Here is an 18,097-nt window from a genome sequence, read left to right on the forward strand (position 1 = left end):
TATTTTCCAGTGTATTAAATATAATTTAGCATATATGTCTACAGTTTGCAGGGTCTCTATTCAGAGAAGATTCTCTGTGTAAAATTCATTTCTAGGGACTAAGTTTACTTATGTCCCACTTCATAGGATACAGTCTGACCTTAAAAAGCTAGCTGGATATGTACCCCACAAGCATACACTCTTATAGTCTATGAGATGAAATCAGCAAACCTAATCACCAAAAGATACAGATAGAAGAGATGGAAGTCTCTAGGGAGCAGGACTGGGAGACAGGGTGAGGTGGGGCTACTGTACCAGTACTATAAATACTACTGAGTTCCTCAGTGAATTGATGTAATTAACAGCACTGGAGTTTTTAAAGCAGACTGCAGATATTGCTGATATAATAAAATTAAATTTGGTAAATAAATTGCTAAACCGACACCAGTTACTGAACATCCAGTACATGTAAAACACTATGCCAGGAGAGTCAGGGAGGGCCCAAGCATAAATTAGGATGTTAAATTAGATTGTTTTTTAGTTTCTTTCTAGTTCTAAAATTATGGATAATTCTATCTATATTCACTCATCTTTGAAAGTTTACATCTAAAGAACAGAGATAAAAAATCAATAGAAAAATATAACATTTGTGCCTATACTCTGTCACTGAAAATATTGCCCATTTTCCAAGTCTTCTTTAATCATTATCATGCAAATGAAATTCTGATTGATCAAAACATACAAACAAAACGAGCCACATTACCAGCTATTATTACTTTAGAACTATAGCATGTACAACCCCTACACTATCTCTATATCCTGCTTCTTGCAAACTGAACAAAACAATGCATTTCTACAGGAACTCTGAGCCAGACAGCAAGAGCTGGGGGGTTGGGAGTTGGCGGGGTGTGGGTTGATTTTTTTTTTTTTTTTTAACCGTTTTGGTGTCAAAATTAAAAGTTGTAACATGTTATGACATTTAAATTACTTCCTTTGGGGGAATCATTTGCAAAACTACATTCTTTTATTTTATATGCTTTTATTTTTCAGTTAGGAAACTTGTTGCTTAATATGCAAATCTCAAACTGGGGGAGGGAGGGAGGAAAAGAAGCTCAACAAACACAACAAAATAAAGTTGCTTTGCTATGTTGAGGCTGCCAGGCTTTTTGTTACTCCACTTGAAAGTAAATGTGACTTGTCTGTAGAGAGTGCTGCTTCAGCAGTTCCAAATGAATTTCAAGCCTGTGCTCCATATTTTCTCTTTTGTAAGTTTAATGTATTCAGCAATACTGAACTGACAATTTAAATAACTACATTTTTAAACAAACGAAGCATTGATGTTAATGTATGAAAATGGTCCAAACCCCTGGGAGTCTTGGTTCCCACCATTGTTTATTCTGACAACAGGATATAATTGCTTACTTACTTGGCAGCAAATTTAACCATCTGCTTGCTTGCATGGTCTCCCACCGCCACGAGCGCCTGGACGTTAAACTGCTGCTGACGTAGGACTAAGAAACATTGCTTCCCTGAATAAGAGAGAAAGAACACAAGTGTATTAAGGACATGCTACTTCAGGTTTGACAAAGAAGAAAAATGTTTTACTTTAAAATTGAGCCAAAATTTACAACACACATTAGACACAAACACACATATCCGGCTTCCACAGCCAAAATACTCATACTGTTGACAAGCTTTAAAGAAACCCAAGTTCCCACTAGAGTAACAAAAATGCTTTAACATGTTTGTTATAAGAATGTAGGCAAATCACCAATTTCAAAAAAATTGTATAATTAGAAAATTACTTTATCATGGCACTGATTAAACAAATTTGAAGTAACTTCAGATCACGCAACATTCATTCAATGAGTGTATTCTACAGGCAAAGGCACTCTGCTAACCTCTATAGGATCTTCAATGATGCAGCCACAGAAGTGCTAATCAAGTGCTTAGTAAAGAGAACACAAGCACTCTGTGGGGGTGGTCCATTTTACTTCCTACCAAGCATTTAGGATGACAGGCTAGTTTCTTCCGTGTTCCTTTATCATCTTCCTTATCCTTCATCCTTTATAAATATGTCCACATTTTCTTCACAGCAAGTAACTTACTTTGTCTATAAAAGATCATTCTCTTTATGCTCTATAACCAGTTTTATTTTCACCTATTCTGGGCTTGTGATCCCCCCTCCTTTCATAAGAAACAGCCTTTCCTTATTCTTAACTTTTTGAAAAACATTACTCATAATAGATTCAACGACTATTTATCCTGGTGACATCTCTTTCCTCCAAAGCAGATTCTTTGATCAAGTTTTGGGAAATTACTTCCTCATAGAACAAGTCTTTTCAAGATCACTTTTCTCATCAGGTTGTTTTATAAAAACATCAGAAGAATTCAGTTTTTAAACTAAGAATGATCCTTGCAAAAAAAAAAAAAAAAGAAAAGCAGGCTTACAGTTATTACTTTCAACATTCAACATACTGTATTTTGAAATGCATATCAGATAACAATCATGAGTCTAAAACAAAACAAAACAAAACAGAACTAGACAGGTTGCAAACAAAGTGCAAACATAGACATAATCTATGGACTTCCGAGTAATATATGACTGACATGTTTTACCACTAAATAGACCCTCATTCTCCCTTTCTTTTGGAGTATATCCAGTCATAAAGTAAAACCTTAAGAAGAAAGTTACACATACTAAACACATTCAAGAGGATTTTAAGATGCTGAATGGATAAAGATTGTTACCATAGAGAAATCTGCAGATGGACCAAAATGACATTATCCAGGAACTATTGGAACAGAATGTCTGTGAAATTCTGAACAGAGTATAGTGTGAAATGGAAGGGAATGTGATTTAATAAGTTTTTTAGCTGCTCTCATGGTGCAGACAGGCAGCACAGTCCTAGCTGCACTACAAAGCCAAGCTGCAATGAACTCCAATGCTACACAAAGGACCTTGAGAGAGAATAGAGCTCTACAGGACTTACAAAGAGTTAGCACATGAAAATGTCTCAGGGTCAGCACTAGGGGGTAACACTTAGTGTAAGGGCTGGTAAAGTGTAAAAGCTTGGAAATCAAAAGACCTAGGATGGTATCCTATCACTTCCTGTGAAGGGGCCTGTGGGAAAATTATTAAACTACTTTATGCCTGTTTTTCATCTACAAAATGGAGAAAATAATATATTACTCACGGGGTTTTCTCAAGTATTCTCCTGTAATATTGAGGATTATATAAGTAATATGTTTAGAGTTGTGACACAACCAATTAATGTTAAGTATGAATAAATGTAATTAATGTTAGTTATTATTACAGCACCACTGCCACTGGCTCCTTGAGGATTGATTACCATTTCCTATTTTGAATCTGGATTATAATGTGTAACAACCATGCCAGGTACTGGGAACACAAAATAATTACTTGACAGACAATCATGATAGACTATCATGTAAAGAAAGTTATAAAACCATATAAAGTATAATCCCAATTTTGTTTGTCTAAGAAGTATATTAAAATCGAGTGTGTAGGGAAGAAAACACCAAAATATGAAATTGATTGAATACAGAAAAAACACCAGAATGGGGCTACTAACAGATGTGAAATTGTAATAAATTATGCTGTTCTTTGTATTTTTTTTTTCTGAACTTTCTTTTTTTTTTTTTTTTTTTTTTTTTTTTTCCAACGTTTATTTATTTTTGGGACAGAGAGAGACAGAGCATGAACGGGGGAGGGGCAGAGAGAGAGGGAGACACAGAATCGGAAACAGGCTCCAGGCTCTGAGCCATCAGCCCAGAGCCCGACGCGGGGCTTGAACTCACAGACCGTGAGATCGTGACCTGGCTGAAGTCGGACGCTTAACCAACTGCGCCACCCAGGCGCCCCTTTTTCTGAACTTTCTACAATAAGCATGTACTACTTTTCCAATGAGAAAAAATGAGAGAGGTAGGTAAAAAGAAAGGTGAAGGATGAAAGGAAATCTTTAACACAAATACTTCGTAGAACCTGGGAGTTTTAGCAGGCTAAGTATAGAAGCAAATGCACTCCCTGAGATTTGACATGATTGCTAGGGAAAACAAATCAAGAAATGAATGATTATGAGTGAAGATTGTTCACTGTCTTCTTTTAATGTTTAATGTGTTTATTGTATGTATTTCTAAAAATTAAACTTCTTATTTAAAAAGGAAACAGAGGGGCGCCTGGGTGGCACAGTCGGTTAAGCGTCCGACTTCAGCCAGGTCACGATCTCGCGGTCTGTGAGTTCAAGCCCCGCGTCGGGCTCTGGGCTGATGGCTCAGAGCCTGGAGCCTGTTTCCGATTCTGTGTCTCCCTCTCTCTCTGCCCCTCCCCCGTTCATGCTCTGTCTCTCTCTGTCCCAAAAATAAATAAACGTTGGGGAAAAAAAAAAAAAAGGAAACAGACAGAAAGGGGACGTGAAGTAGTAAGACCCGCACCATGAACATATTATACAAAACTACAAGTAAAAATGTACCAGCACAAAAACAGCCAGATCAATGAAGCAGAACAAACCCAAAATATACCGTATTAGAGAAATTTTAATTCCAGATGGAATTGAGGAAATAAAAATAAATGAATAAACACGAAGTAAAAATGAAATTGAGTATCAAACTGTACAAAGGGGGAGGGGAAACTTTTCTAAGTTTAAAAATTACAGAATATCTATACACAAAAATTGAAACACTGGGAAAAATTATTTGCTGACTTATAGCCTATATGAATTAACATCATTACTAAAGATCATAAAGATTTATGAGTAAAGGACATTGAAATTCCAACAAGAAAATGGGCAATAAACTAGAACAAATCATTTGAAAGAAAAAGAGAAAAACCTTAGTAAACGTGAGGAAAAAAATGAAATGAAGGTAATGCAAGTGGAAGCAAACAATGACGACACATAATTTACCTCTCAAAGTAGGAGAGATTTAAAAATATGTAATATCTAATGCTTCGGAGAATTAAATGAAAACCTTTCCTTCATAATTTGCTCATGGCAAGGTAAACTTGCACATGCTTTTGGAGAACCATCTGGCAGTGGGCACTAAAAGGCTTAAAAACATCTCTTTGCTTCAAGAAATGTATTTCTTAGAATATATGATAAGAAAATTGGGTATGTAAAGGCTTGTAGTGACAAAGATATTCATAGCAGTATTATTTCTATAAAAGCACTGAAACTCTATTATCACTCACTTCATATTTATGCAGTCTTTACTAGTGGAATGATCTACATGCAACTCTAATGCTATCTATGGTTTCCAGGTTTTCAGTTTTCTAAGCACCTTCAAATACTAGAACCTTGATTATCCACTCAAAAAAATTATTAAGACTCAAAAAATACTGGCTATCTGGTAAGTAGACCTGTCTGCTCAGACTACTTCCACCAAGTACTTTTGAGAACAAGTTCTCGCCAGTGAGTAAACAAAATTGTTCCTTCTTTAGCTCTGATTGGTGACACACTACATGGCATGCTTTGCTCCACGTTTTGCAAGGCACTATCTTATAGACACTGGTGAGTGACAACAGGAGCAGCATGTGAATTGACATCCCTTTTATGTAATTTAAAAAAACAAAGAATACACCTATGCTTATAAATGCATTTTTTCCCTGGAAGGATATACAAGAAATAACAGTGGACATTTCTGGGGGAAGAGATTGTAATGAGATGGAGAAGCTAGAATTGTGAATTCTAATTTTTCTTTTATATCTTTCTGTACTTTTGGAATTTTAATTTTTACTATACCCCTATATTACTTTTTATTCTAAGAAGCAAGTATGTGACTTCTCACTTCAGCAAAAAGTTCTAAGTTAGCACTGGAACTTTATAGGACAGGTTAATCAACTGCTAAATATTATTCATCTTTCTTCTTGGAACCCTTCAACCAAGAAACAGTTTATAGAAAGGAAAATAAAGACTATGTTCAAAATAGCTGAATGAATGCACTACTTATAGATACCTTAAATTTAGCTCCGTAACAGTTAAGAATTTGTGTTGCAATTTGATTAAGTTTTTAGAAGAGGCAGTTTATTTCTTAAGTTTACACAAATGTAAAGTTTGATATCCTTTATAGCACCAGTTGCATTTTTTAGTTCTAAGCTGAACAATAAACACGGTCACAGTCAGGACAAAAAGGCTTACTCTCATCTCCATTACAGTGATGGCTCAGTAATAGAGTGTGCTTTTTTTTTTTAAGTTAAAAAATTTTTAAATGTTTTATTTTTGAGAGAGACAGAGACCGACAGAGGGTGAGTGGGGGGAGGGGCACAGAGACAGAGTTCGAAGCAGGCTCTAAGCTCCATGCTATCAGCACACAGGCCGACTCAGGACTTGAACTCACTAACTGTGAGATCATGACGTAAGCTGAAGTCAGATGTTTAACCGACTGAGCCACCCAATAAAATGTGCTACTGTGGAAGAACTAGGTGTAAAGCAATCTTTTGTTTTCATCTCTTCCTACTGTCTTTTAGCTTGCCAAGCTCCTGAACTCATTATTTAGATAATGAACTAATACCCAACAGTAATTATTTTCCTTCATCATTTATGTTGATCTGTTACTGAATAAAACAGCAAAGACCTAAATGTTTTAAAGTACTTTCCATTTGCTATTTCCTCTGAAATATTCTTGTATGAAGAGAAGCTGAGGTTCTAAACTACATAATTACCAAAATAAACTAGCTATTTTGGAAGTATAAGCAAGTTTTTAGGAAGAAAAGTATTGAAAGAGAATTATTTTGTGCTAAATGACTTAAATGTAGTATATTTAAAATTTGAAAGGAGCCACAGATACTTCAGTTACTCTTTCAAGATGCAGGCTTAAGCTCATAAGCTTTCACAATCAAAAGAAACAAATTTTTATCATATCATTAAGAGTTAAAAATTTCTCCTTGCTCCTATAGAAACCACTTGATTTTAGGGATGTGATACATAAACCTACTATAAGAAATCTGATCTAACTTTTTAAAATGTATGAAACACTATCCTTAAATTTAAGGAAATTTGTTTTTAACCGTTTTTGTTTTGTTGTTTTTTTGCATAACAGGATTCTAGTTGTCATACTTCTGACACTATGATTTTGACACTTCCATTTCCTTATTTGTGGTTTTACAGAGCTTTGCTCTACTTGAAACTGCCAGCGTGCGTTGTTTCTCCAAGTCCAGTTTTAATGTGTTACTACTCCTGGAGTTACAGCACTTGAATGCTTCCAAGTAAAAATCATATTTACTGACAATTTTTCCTATAAAAGGAAGAAGGGAGTAGAGGCAATCAGGGTTTTGCAAATTCAAAACATAAGATTTTGTTTCTTTAGATAATCTACTTTGGCAGAAATGAAAAACTGACAATCACTACTGGCAACAATATAGAGAAAGTGGTACTGTCACACACTCGTGGGGAGTATAACTGAGCACAGCTTTTTTGGGTGTAATCTGGTATAAGAAAATTTAAGTATGCATAAATATACCCTTCAACCCAGCAATTTCACTTCTAGATACCTACAATGGATAAATACTGCCTTATGTAGATCTGTAACTAGTATCAAGGGAAGATCTTCAAGAAACACTGTTAACTGAAAACAAAAATGTTGCAAAATAACATGTAAAATATGTCTTCTGTGTAAAATAAGACAAGTTAAAAGTCACACATAAAAAAACAAATAAAAACCTGTATATATGTATGTGTACATATGTGCATTAAAAAAGATTTTTAGAAAGACAATGAACAATAAGAATTAATAGAAAAGGCTGGGGCAGAGGATAGCATATAGAGAAGACAAAAGGGAATATTATTGCTGTATTCTCTGAAAAATTCATGTGAAAATATGTATGTATTATTTAGGTAATTTCTAATTTAAACACAGACACACACACACACCCATATATATATACATATACTTAAAAACAAAATAATAGGGTTTTTTAATAACAAATTATGAAAACTAGATTAATGTAAAATTCCAAGGAAAAAAAACCCACGAAAATTAACCTAGTACTATACTGAAAGAATACTACCCACACCTTTGCCAAATTCCATTTATTCCAAGAATCCAAAAATGGTTCAACATTAAGAAATCCACTACTGTAAATCATTACAATTACAAAGAACTGATTCTTGTTAATTGTGGCAGTTATGTTCTATAAAGTCACCAGGAACAATGAATTTGCAAATATTGAACCACCACTGCTCCTAGGGGAAATATAAGGTTAGGTTCCCATGAGACTCTGGTCACAATATTTTCATCAGTCCATCAATACATAACCTTGTGTGTGTTTCTGTTTAAAGACACACTACTTAATATACACTGTTGATTCATTAATATTGAACTCAACGGCCAACAGCACTATAACTCATGCTTGACTGAAGCTTCTCTAACACTTATATTTTCTCAGTAAGGCACAAGCCTTCTTGCACTTAGGAACACTGGAAAACACTTTAGCACTATGCTTGGTGGCCACTGTAAATAGCCATATCACCAACAAAAAGCACAAAACTGTGAAGAACATGGCCTTAAATAGATTGTGAAGAGAGCTGATACAAGAAGGCAGAGCTTCACTGTTTGACCTCAGCTGGGAACATGTGCGTTGGGTGACTCAAGTTTTTTGCCTCTCTGCACATGAGTATGTCTGACATGTCTGTGAATGACAGTGAAAGTGCTGCAGGTATTGATTTTGGGGGTTACAAATACATTTTAGCAAGCAGAATTTGCAAATACACAATCCATGAATAAAGAGGATCAGCTGCATTTTAATTTTTTATTATATGGAAAATTTCAAACAAATACAAAAGCAGAGAGAATATTATATGAACCTCTACATAAATACACTCAACACAATTATATTTTGAGGGGAAAAAAGATCAAAAAAGGCCTAATAAAATTTAATATGTATTCCTGGTAACAGAAAATTGGACTAGAAGAAAATTTCTTTTAATCTAGTCTTTAAACTTTGGCATTGTTTTCTAATGACATTTTATGTAGAACACCCAAAGGCATGAAATAACTCATCAGGAGTTAAATCTCTGCTGTCTGAAAAATTCTTCATTGAGGAAATCCCCGTAGTACCGGAGAATCTACTAATCATTACAAAGAGAAAGAAGAAATGAGATAAACATTTGAAAGAGAAGGACAAAAGATCATAATTTGTAAATGATACCAATGTCTACCTACAATCTCCATGTACTTCAATAATTAACAACTCAGGGCCATTCTTGTTTTAGCTTTATTCCAATCCACATATCCCTTGACTCTTGTACAGTATACTGTGAAGCAAACTATTTTGCTGTTATTTCATCTGTACAAAGTTCTTAAGTACATTATTCCTAAGAGATAAGATCTTTTTAAAAATAATATTACCATAGTACTATTATTCCAACTAAAAAAAGTTATTTAACGTCAAACATCCAGCCAATGTTCAAATTTCCAAGTCTCAAGTATCCTCCATTTTCATTTACTCATTCATTCATTCACCTTTGGATCCAAATAAGTGACTGGTTGAGAGATAAAAAAAATTTTTTTTAAACATTTATTTATTTTTTAGAGACGGAAAGAGACAGAGCATGAGCGGGGAGAGTAGAGAGAGAGAGGGAGACACAGAATCCAAAGCAGGGTCTAGGCTCTGAGCTATCAACAGAGATCCCACGAACTGTGAGATCATGACCTGAGCCAAAGTCGGATGCCTACTCAACTGAGCCACTCAGGTGCTCCGAGAGATAAAATTCTTAAGTCTGTTTTAATCCTATGTTTCTCCTTGGGGCGCCTGGGTGGCTCACTTGGTTGGGCATACGACTTCGGCCCAGGTCATGATCTCACGGTTTGTGGGTTCGAGCCCTGTGTCGGGCTCTGTGCTGACAGCATGGAGCCTGGAGCCTGCTTAGGATTCTGTGTCTCCTTCTCTCTCTGTCCCTCCCCCAGCTCATGCTCGCACCCTGTCTCTGTCAAAAATAAATAAACTTAAAAAAAAAATCGTATGTTTCTCCCTCCCTTTTCTATTTATCTGTTGAAGAGATCACATCATTTTTGCCTAGTAGTTTCCTATAATCTAGATTTTGCTGACTGCATCCTCATTGTCACTTAACATAGTCATTTGTCCTATGTTTTTCCTATAAATTGGTAGTTAGCTCTAAAGGCTACATTGAGATTCAGGTACAATTTTTTGGGCAAGACAGTAGCATTGGGTGGTGTTGGGTTCTTTCATGAAGAGACATAAAATATTTCTGATTGTCTCTCTATTGTATCATTAGCAATCACTGGTGATGAATGCCTGGATAATCTACTAGGGACAAAATGATGAAGCTCTAACACGCTTTTTTTTTCATTTTATTCACTGCAATACTTCTCCAGCATCTTTCCTCTATCTACCATTTGGTTAGCCAGGGATATAGAATTCATACAGAAACGATACTTTAATCAGTTTTCAAAATAATGAGTTTGTTTCACCAGTGACCAACTAGGTTTTGTTTGCTTGCCTTAGCGTTATTATAAATTTATGGATTTAAAAATATCTGCTGTGTTTCAATTCATTACATTTATCCTTATTGATACACATATTGTTCCATTTGGGGGATGGGTGCGAAGGGAAGTATTCTTGGTTCAGACCTACATGTAGTATGCATTCTTTTAATTTGCTGAATAACTATGTTTAAGAGACACAGTGGCCAGTTGGACAGAACAAAGGCTCCCAGTCTAATGTGAAAAAGACAACTAAATGAAGGAATACAAAACAATGTGATTATCTTTTGGTAGAATAAATGGCCAGAACTTTCAGAAAGGCAAATCAACATTTAAAAAAAAATTAAAACTCCACCAATATTCCTCTCAAAGTCTAATGGTATACAGCTGTTTGGGGGAAGTATACTGGAAGAACAAACTTTTAGTAGTAGTGATACTGAGAGTGAGATATAAATCTAAAATGTCAGAATTTTAAAAATAATGGGCCCACATTAATTCTATAATAAACACTGAAAAGCACTGTAAGAAATGACGTAACACAGCATGTATTAAATATTATAGAAGTAATCAGCTCCGCCAGGGAGACTAAGTGTCTTAGAAAACTACCACATTCTGTTCATATTCTACCAATTACTATGAGAACTTGGGTGAGTAGCTTTCTCATTTGAAGCCTCAGTGTTCTCATTTATAAGGTAGAATACCAAAGCCTGTTCTGCCTACTTCAAAAATTTGTAGGGATGATCAAATGTGAAAAAGTGTATGAAAAGTATAAAATTATAAACTAATGTTAAGTCTCATTAATACTTTTATACAATTCTGAACACTAGGCTAGGACAATTTTCTATAAGGAACAGGCCTGTCTAAACTACCTTAATCTTTCTTTGTTATTATTGCTAAATTCTTAGTACCATCCAATAGAACTTCCTACAATGATAAAAATATTCTGTATTTGTGCTGTATTTTGGGAGCCGCTAGCCATTGTGGCTATTCAGCACTCATAATACAGCTAGTGACTTGAACTATTAAATTTTAATTTGGTTACATGTAGCCAGTGGCCACTGTATTGGATAACCTGATCTTAGCCTTATTTCTCTATCACCTATCTTGCCATCTAAATATTAAAATATAAGAATATTAACAAATGAAAAGCTTCTCAACCACACTCTTCACTTAAAACTAAACTTTTAGGGTGCCTGGGTGGCTCAGTAGGTTAAGCATCCGACTTCAGCTCAGGTCATGATCTTGGGGTTCATGAGCCTGAGCCCTGCATTAGGCTCTGTGCTGACAGCTCAGAGCCCAGAGCCTGCTTTGGATTCTGTGTCTCCCTGTCTCTCTGCTCCCTGCCTGCTCACACTCTCTCTCTCTCTCTCTTTCTCAAAAATAAATAAAAATTAAAAAAAAAAAAAGCAAACTTTTGAGAGATGCTAGAAAAGTACCTTAAAGTCTTAGATTTAATCTGAATTTTTAAGGTCAAAAAATTAAAAAAAAAATTTTTTTTTTTTAACGTTTATTTATTTTTGAGACAGGGAGAGACAGCATGAACGGGGGAGGGTCAGAGAGAGAGGGAGACACAGAATCCGAAACAGGCTCCAGGCTCTGAGCTGTCGGCACAGAGCCTGACGCGGGGCTCGAACTCACGGACTGCGAGATCATGACCTGAGCCGAAGTCGGATGCTTAACCGACTGAGCCACCCAGGTGCCCCAGGTCAAATTTTTTTTAAGGATGTCTTATAAGAACCTAAAACTAATTAACCATGGACTAATATTTCACAGTGATTTAAGAAGGAAAATAGATGTTTTGAAAGATTTACTTTGGTCTGTGAGGAATTTGCAAAACAAAAAACTTAGAATCCTTACCAAAAGGACCATAATCATTAAATCAATCTTACCTTTAGCTCTGCTTGTATGAACCCTTGCACGCACCCAAATAACTTCATCAGCTCTGTGTACTGTCAAGTCGCTAACCCGAACCAAAACTCGATCTGCAGCAGATAAGTGAAACAATTTTGTAATTCAGAATTTAACAAAGTCATAATTATTTTGGTTTGGCAGCTAGCATAAGTACTTGGTATTATCTTAAATAATTTCCAATCTCTGATAGCATCTTCTTATCACTGTCCATATGCAATTTGCTTCAAGTTTTATGAACTGTACTAAGTACATCTCTAAAATCTATCCAATTCTCATTCATCTTCATTGCCACCATCTCAAACCAAAGTACCATTTCTTCTGTCTAAACTATAGCAACAGCCTTAAACTGGTATTCCCCTGATCCCCTAACTCAGTCTACACTGGAGTTAAAGAGATAGTTTCAAAACACAAATCTCTTGAATACTTCAATGGTTAAAAAAATACAGCTCGTCTTTACCTGCCTTTGCCTAGGTGGACATGTTATTTTCCTTTGCCTGCCATGGTATACAAGTCAACTATGCACAGGGGAGGACTTTCTGCCAGGCCTGGATAGTCATAGTACCAGGACACGGAGAATGATCCAGGGAGGGCATGTAACTCAAAATAAATAAAGTCCTTCTGTGGGACTTACTATAGACAACATGGGAATGAAGCTCTCTTTCCCGAGGTTGCTGAGCTGAGATAGTGTAGGCCTGGGCTGCAGCCACCACCTTTCCCAGTACCTGAGATGTATGGACAAGAGAATACGGCCAGTAACCTAAAGGAAGCAGAGCCAAAAAAGTGTAGACAGAAAGCCCTGCAGATGCTGCTTGAGCCTCTAGATCCAATCATGCTGTATGCTATCTCCTACTTTGTTTCCTATAGTTATGTGAGCCAATAAATTCCCTTTTAGGCTGTGAGTCCTCCAATGCTAATAACAAAACACTACACCCATCCAGAGTCTCCCAAACAGGAAAAATGTGACAAAACAACTATTATGTCAAGATAGTGATATAAGGCAATCATGATCCAGAAATCGTTTTATTCTAAATATGCAGTAATTTGAATATTAAAGAAAAATTTAAGTATTAATTAAAAACACAGTAATAGACATGACATCATAACAACAGAGTAATATAAGATCTCTATTCCCAAGAGTTTTATTGCCTAAGTGTAACCAAATTTGTCAATATCACATGCAGCAAAACCTAGTTACTACATTACTAAAAATACCTTTGGGAGGATATTATATTGAAATCAAATTATAAATCTATTTTACCTACTTTGCTAAATGTATTTATAACTTGTCTCTTGAAGCAAAGATGCAGCTTAGAGATAATTCAATTGACAGGAGTATACCATGTTTCTCATTGCCAGAAACGAGAAAGAATGACGTATTTTTAAGCCATGAGGTAGCACAAGAAAATTTCTGCAAAACATTGCTGACAGACCTTATGAATTAAGCCAACTTCCAAAACTGCTGTGTAAACTCAGGCAAAATAAAGTGTGAAAGAGAAAAGACAAAGCAGCATAAAATTTTAAAAGACAATTCTGAAAATGCCAAGATTGATAAAACAAAATGACTTATTAACTAGGCAGTCAAAACTCAAAACCAAATGAAACACAGTAACATAAATCTAAAAGAGTAAAGTTCTAAATAAACAGCATGATTAGGGTAATTCTAATAGTACTTTTGAAAACAAAGAGCAACATCCCTTGTTTCGTGTGGCATTCCAACTAAGTAGCATAGGGCTTCCCAACCTTCAACATATCCACACATCCTTGAAGGACATGCCACACTCTCACCAGTAAGACTGGTTGAGACAATGATCAGGGGCAGGAGGGTTTCAGTTTGAAAATCTACTGCCTCTTCCACACTTCTAAGTCACTAGCATTAGAATGAAGGAATTTGGAGAAATGGAAACAGATCAGAAGGAAACTTGGTGTTGAACTAGGTATTAGGATTTTAGCAGAGATAAAACCAAAGGCAGTATTCTCCTGTTATAGTAATGTAACCAGGTGACATATAGTTTATTTTTCCCTCCTGTGAGAAGAAATTTTAAGTGGAAGAAAGCAGTCCGAATTTGCCAGCCAAATGGGAACAGTAAGTATGGCAACAGGTGACTGGGGCTCATGTAAGTGATTGAAACACCAGTGAGATTCATTGTTACAGCTCAAGGAAGTCCAGTTTAGGAAGATACCGGAGCTGAAAAAAAGTCTCAAATCACCTCTCCTGCTTGTCCGGGCAAGAGAATGTCATCTCCTATACTATATTGCTTACATCTCATTTTATACTAAATTCTTTTATTCTATTGTTTCTTTTTTTTTTTTTCTTTCGGAAATGATTTATTTTTAGCAAACTATTTAGGTCTTTTAATGCATACTTTGTCAACAAAGTTGGGAAGTAAAGTGATTTTTATGATGGTACAATTAATCAAATCCAAAATAACATTAAAACTGATCTGGAGATTTATGATTTCCAAAAATTAAATTTAAAGGCAGGCTTCTAAATCAGAAGTACTTAAAAAATAATTTGAGGGTGCCTACCAAAAGAAAAGAGATTGTTAAATAGTTAAGAGTAAGATAAATCTGCTGAAATTACATGCATACAAATATACAAAAATGCAAACAAAGGAAGGCAAATGCTTATAAATAGAAAACCTACAGGTCTGAGAGAAACAGAATGTGACAAGTCAATTTCAAAGAAATATAATAATGCAAGGGGGAAAAGGAGGTGGTTTCATGAAACATGTAAAAAAGTTGTATTTAATGAAGGCAGTTAATATTACCCATTCTTGTTTTATCTCGTAAGCCAGAACTTAATCTCAGTTAAATCTTTTACCTTATTGTTTTAACATAATTTACCATTTAAAGTATACTCCTTTAACATATTTTCTTTCCTTCCTAGATTCGTAGCCTCAAATTGACAATGTTTCTGCAGGGTTATGGTGTCTGGTTGGGTTATTTATTCACTTAACCTTTTCAGAGTTATGCCTTCAGAGTTATTATGCCAAACTTACTTAAAACTTTATGAAGTGCTTTCCTGGAATTAGAAAGAAAAAAAAAAAAGGCTTTATTATCATATAGCTACTAACCTGGTTTTTCTTGTGACTGTATCATTGAAGATACTCCATATCTTTCTTTAGCATAATCCTACAAAGAAATGTTTTTGTATTATGACTTTTTATTTAAACGTTAATAGCATAGTATACACATAAATACAAATAAGAGAATATAAAAATGAATTCATTTTAACTTTCAGAACCATTTTATTAATTACAGAGTCAGTAGTTTTAAAGTGTGGAAATCTATCATTTACCTATATATAGAAAGTTTCTGGTTAATTTTTGAAGATCACCACTCCTGGATGGATATACCATACGCAACAGCTTTCTCAGATAAAATTTACATACATGTATAACACATCTTAACTACCTTCTTCAAAAAGATTAAATGACTTCAAAGCAGGGATATAAATTTCCTCTGTGAAGGGAGTAGGATGAAGTACAGTTTTATTAACTTCCTATTACAGGAAGAGATGTTCAAAGAGAACCAACATTTTGGAGTAACCTTTCTGAGCACCAGATGTCCTCAGTTTTTAAAAATGGGAAATGTTGGACATAAGCTACTACAACTTTGTAAAATAGCAAAAAAATTCACCAGCTTCCTGTTTCTACAAACTACCCTCAGGGGCGCCTGGGTGGCTCAGTTGGTTAAGCGTCCGACTTCGGCTCAGGTCATGATCTCACAGTCCGTGAGTTCGAGCCCCACATCGGGCTCTGTGCTGACCGCTCAGAGCCTGGAGCCTGTTTCGGATTCTGTGTCTCCCTCTCTCTCTGCCCCTCCCCTGTTCATGCTCTGTCTCTCTCTATCTCAAAAATAAATAAACGTTTAAAAAAAAAATTTAAAAACTACCCTCAGTACACAGGGTTGTAAGCAGTTGGAAATGGCCAATATCTAATTTCTAGTTACATTTTAAAGTTAGCAACAGGAAACAGGCGATATAGGGTACAGACTGTTAACAACAAACTATACTTACAGAATAGACAAGTGGTCTTTTATTTTAATCTCCCTTTACTTCTAAAATGGTACCTTAAGATCCTTCTAGCTATAAAATGACATAATAGCACCACAATGCCTACCTTATAGCTAGACCTATGCAATCTGCAAGGGAGCACAGTTTATATAATTAATCAGATCAAAAATAAGCAAAAATAATTTCCCTAGGTTTTACAAGGTTATTTAAAACATATATGAAACAATTAGTTTCTGTCAGTCTATAGCTACTTGGTGGAATCCTCTCCTGTAGATCTGATGGATATTGCAGTTTGTGTTTATACCAAAATAAACCAGACATGTTAAGGTGCATACTGAACAAGTTTTTTTTTTTTTTAAATAAAGAAAAAATACACCTAAAGACAAAGATAACCCAGCCCTAAGAGAGAAATACAGTCACACAAGATAGCATGAGGCCAGCATTTGTAGATTACATGGTGTGAGTAAAGGGTCATTTATCAGTACTGTTCATATTTAGGCAACTTTTATTCCATCTAATGTTGTTAAGATGAACTATTCCTTACGTAGCTTATCACAAATTCATAATTACTCAAGAGAAAAATTAAGAGCTGGGTAGGGATTAAGGCCCAGTTATCCTACAATGGACATAAGTTGTAGGAAGTCTTCAAAATTTCATTTTTGAAAAGCATTGAAGGACCACTAGGTATTAGGAACTACCCACAAGATTTTGAATCACTTCATCTCAAACGCTTGCTCTGCAAACTTCCCTACCTACCTCACTGGGTCACTAGAAGGGAGAAAATAAATAAAAATGGCAAGCGTTCTTTAAAGCTGTCACACGGTAAATGGTCATTAAACACATCGACAGATCGCTTTACTAAGTACTGTCATTACCTGTAAAAACATTAGAACATGAGAGCTGAGAAGAGAAATCGACTACAAGTGGACATTACAATTTTACAAGACGAGGTGTAGGGGCAGATTACGTGAAGGACGTGCCTAACCCAGGCACGTGTGACCCCAGCCGCTCCTACTTCCGGGACAGTTGTTGCTCCACGTCCACCCCACCCTGGGACACGCTTCTGTTACAATAGGCCTCCAAGCGCCCCTGTGAAAAATGAGATCCGAAGTAGGTCTAGCCACGATGCTCGCGCAAGGGCCCTGGAAGCCCAGAGAGCGCTCTGGGCGCCCGGACACCAGGCCTGCGGCCCGCAAGCAAAGTGCGAACAGGGAGCTGGAAGCAGGGCCCCGCTCACCCTACTCCCTCCCTCAGCGCGATGTGGCCCAGGGGTCTGTCGTCCCAGTCCCGGGGAAGGAGAACACCCACTTCCGCCGCGTCCATGATCTCCCGCGGCTTCTCCTGACTCCTGCGGCTTGCGCTGGCGCTGGGCATCGGGACAATTGGACGGGGCAGCGGTCACCACCCTCCCTCGCAGGCTTCCGTAGGGCAGGCCAAAAGGGCTTCTCCCTCCCATACAGTCTCCGCCCTCGCGACACTCAAGCCACAGCAACGCACTCGGACTCCCCGTGGTGGGTCGGCTCCGGAAAGATCGCGAGAACTGAGATTCCTTAGCGCTGTAAGGCGAGCGACCCGTGCCGCCGCCCTCCTCTTGCCCCACCCCTACGGGTGTTTACCTGGAGTTTGAGGGAGTCCCTGGGAATTCGTTGTAGTCTCGCGGGACTGGCTCTGTTCAGCTACGAGCGCCGGGGCTCCGGGTGGTGTGCTGCGGCGCTCGGTCTTTGTTCACTCTTG

At 36.6% G+C, this 18,097-nt stretch overlaps 1 protein-coding gene across 2 annotated transcripts in view; it reads right to left on the minus strand.

Annotated features, from left to right (window-relative positions):
- The window catches only part of DARS1 (aspartyl-tRNA synthetase 1), a 63,866-nt gene extending 45,999 nt beyond the window's left edge, over window positions 1–17,867 (minus strand). Inside the window, exons 1-5 of one of the 2 annotated variants that reach the window (XM_086718477.1) lie at window positions 17,672–17,796; window positions 17,239–17,452; window positions 15,423–15,480; window positions 12,327–12,419; window positions 1,406–1,508 (exon numbers count right to left, since the gene is read on the minus strand). In XM_086718477.1, coding sequence (XP_086574603.1) covers window positions 1,406–1,508; window positions 12,327–12,419; window positions 15,423–15,480; window positions 17,239–17,250 — 266 coding nt within the window. In that variant the 5' untranslated portion in view covers window positions 17,251–17,452; window positions 17,672–17,796. Of the gene's footprint in view, window positions 1–1,405; window positions 1,509–12,326; window positions 12,420–15,422; window positions 15,481–17,238; window positions 17,453–17,671 lie in introns of both variants that reach the window. The other variant, XM_025912671.2, reaches the window with a different exon arrangement.
- Window positions 17,868–18,097: the final 230 nt, after the last annotated feature.

This window comes from Puma concolor, chromosome C1, assembly GCF_028749965.1.
Source record: "Puma concolor isolate L17-30 chromosome C1, mPumCon1.1.hap2, whole genome shotgun sequence".
In the NCBI taxonomy this organism is placed as follows: domain Eukaryota; kingdom Metazoa; phylum Chordata; class Mammalia; order Carnivora; family Felidae; genus Puma; species Puma concolor.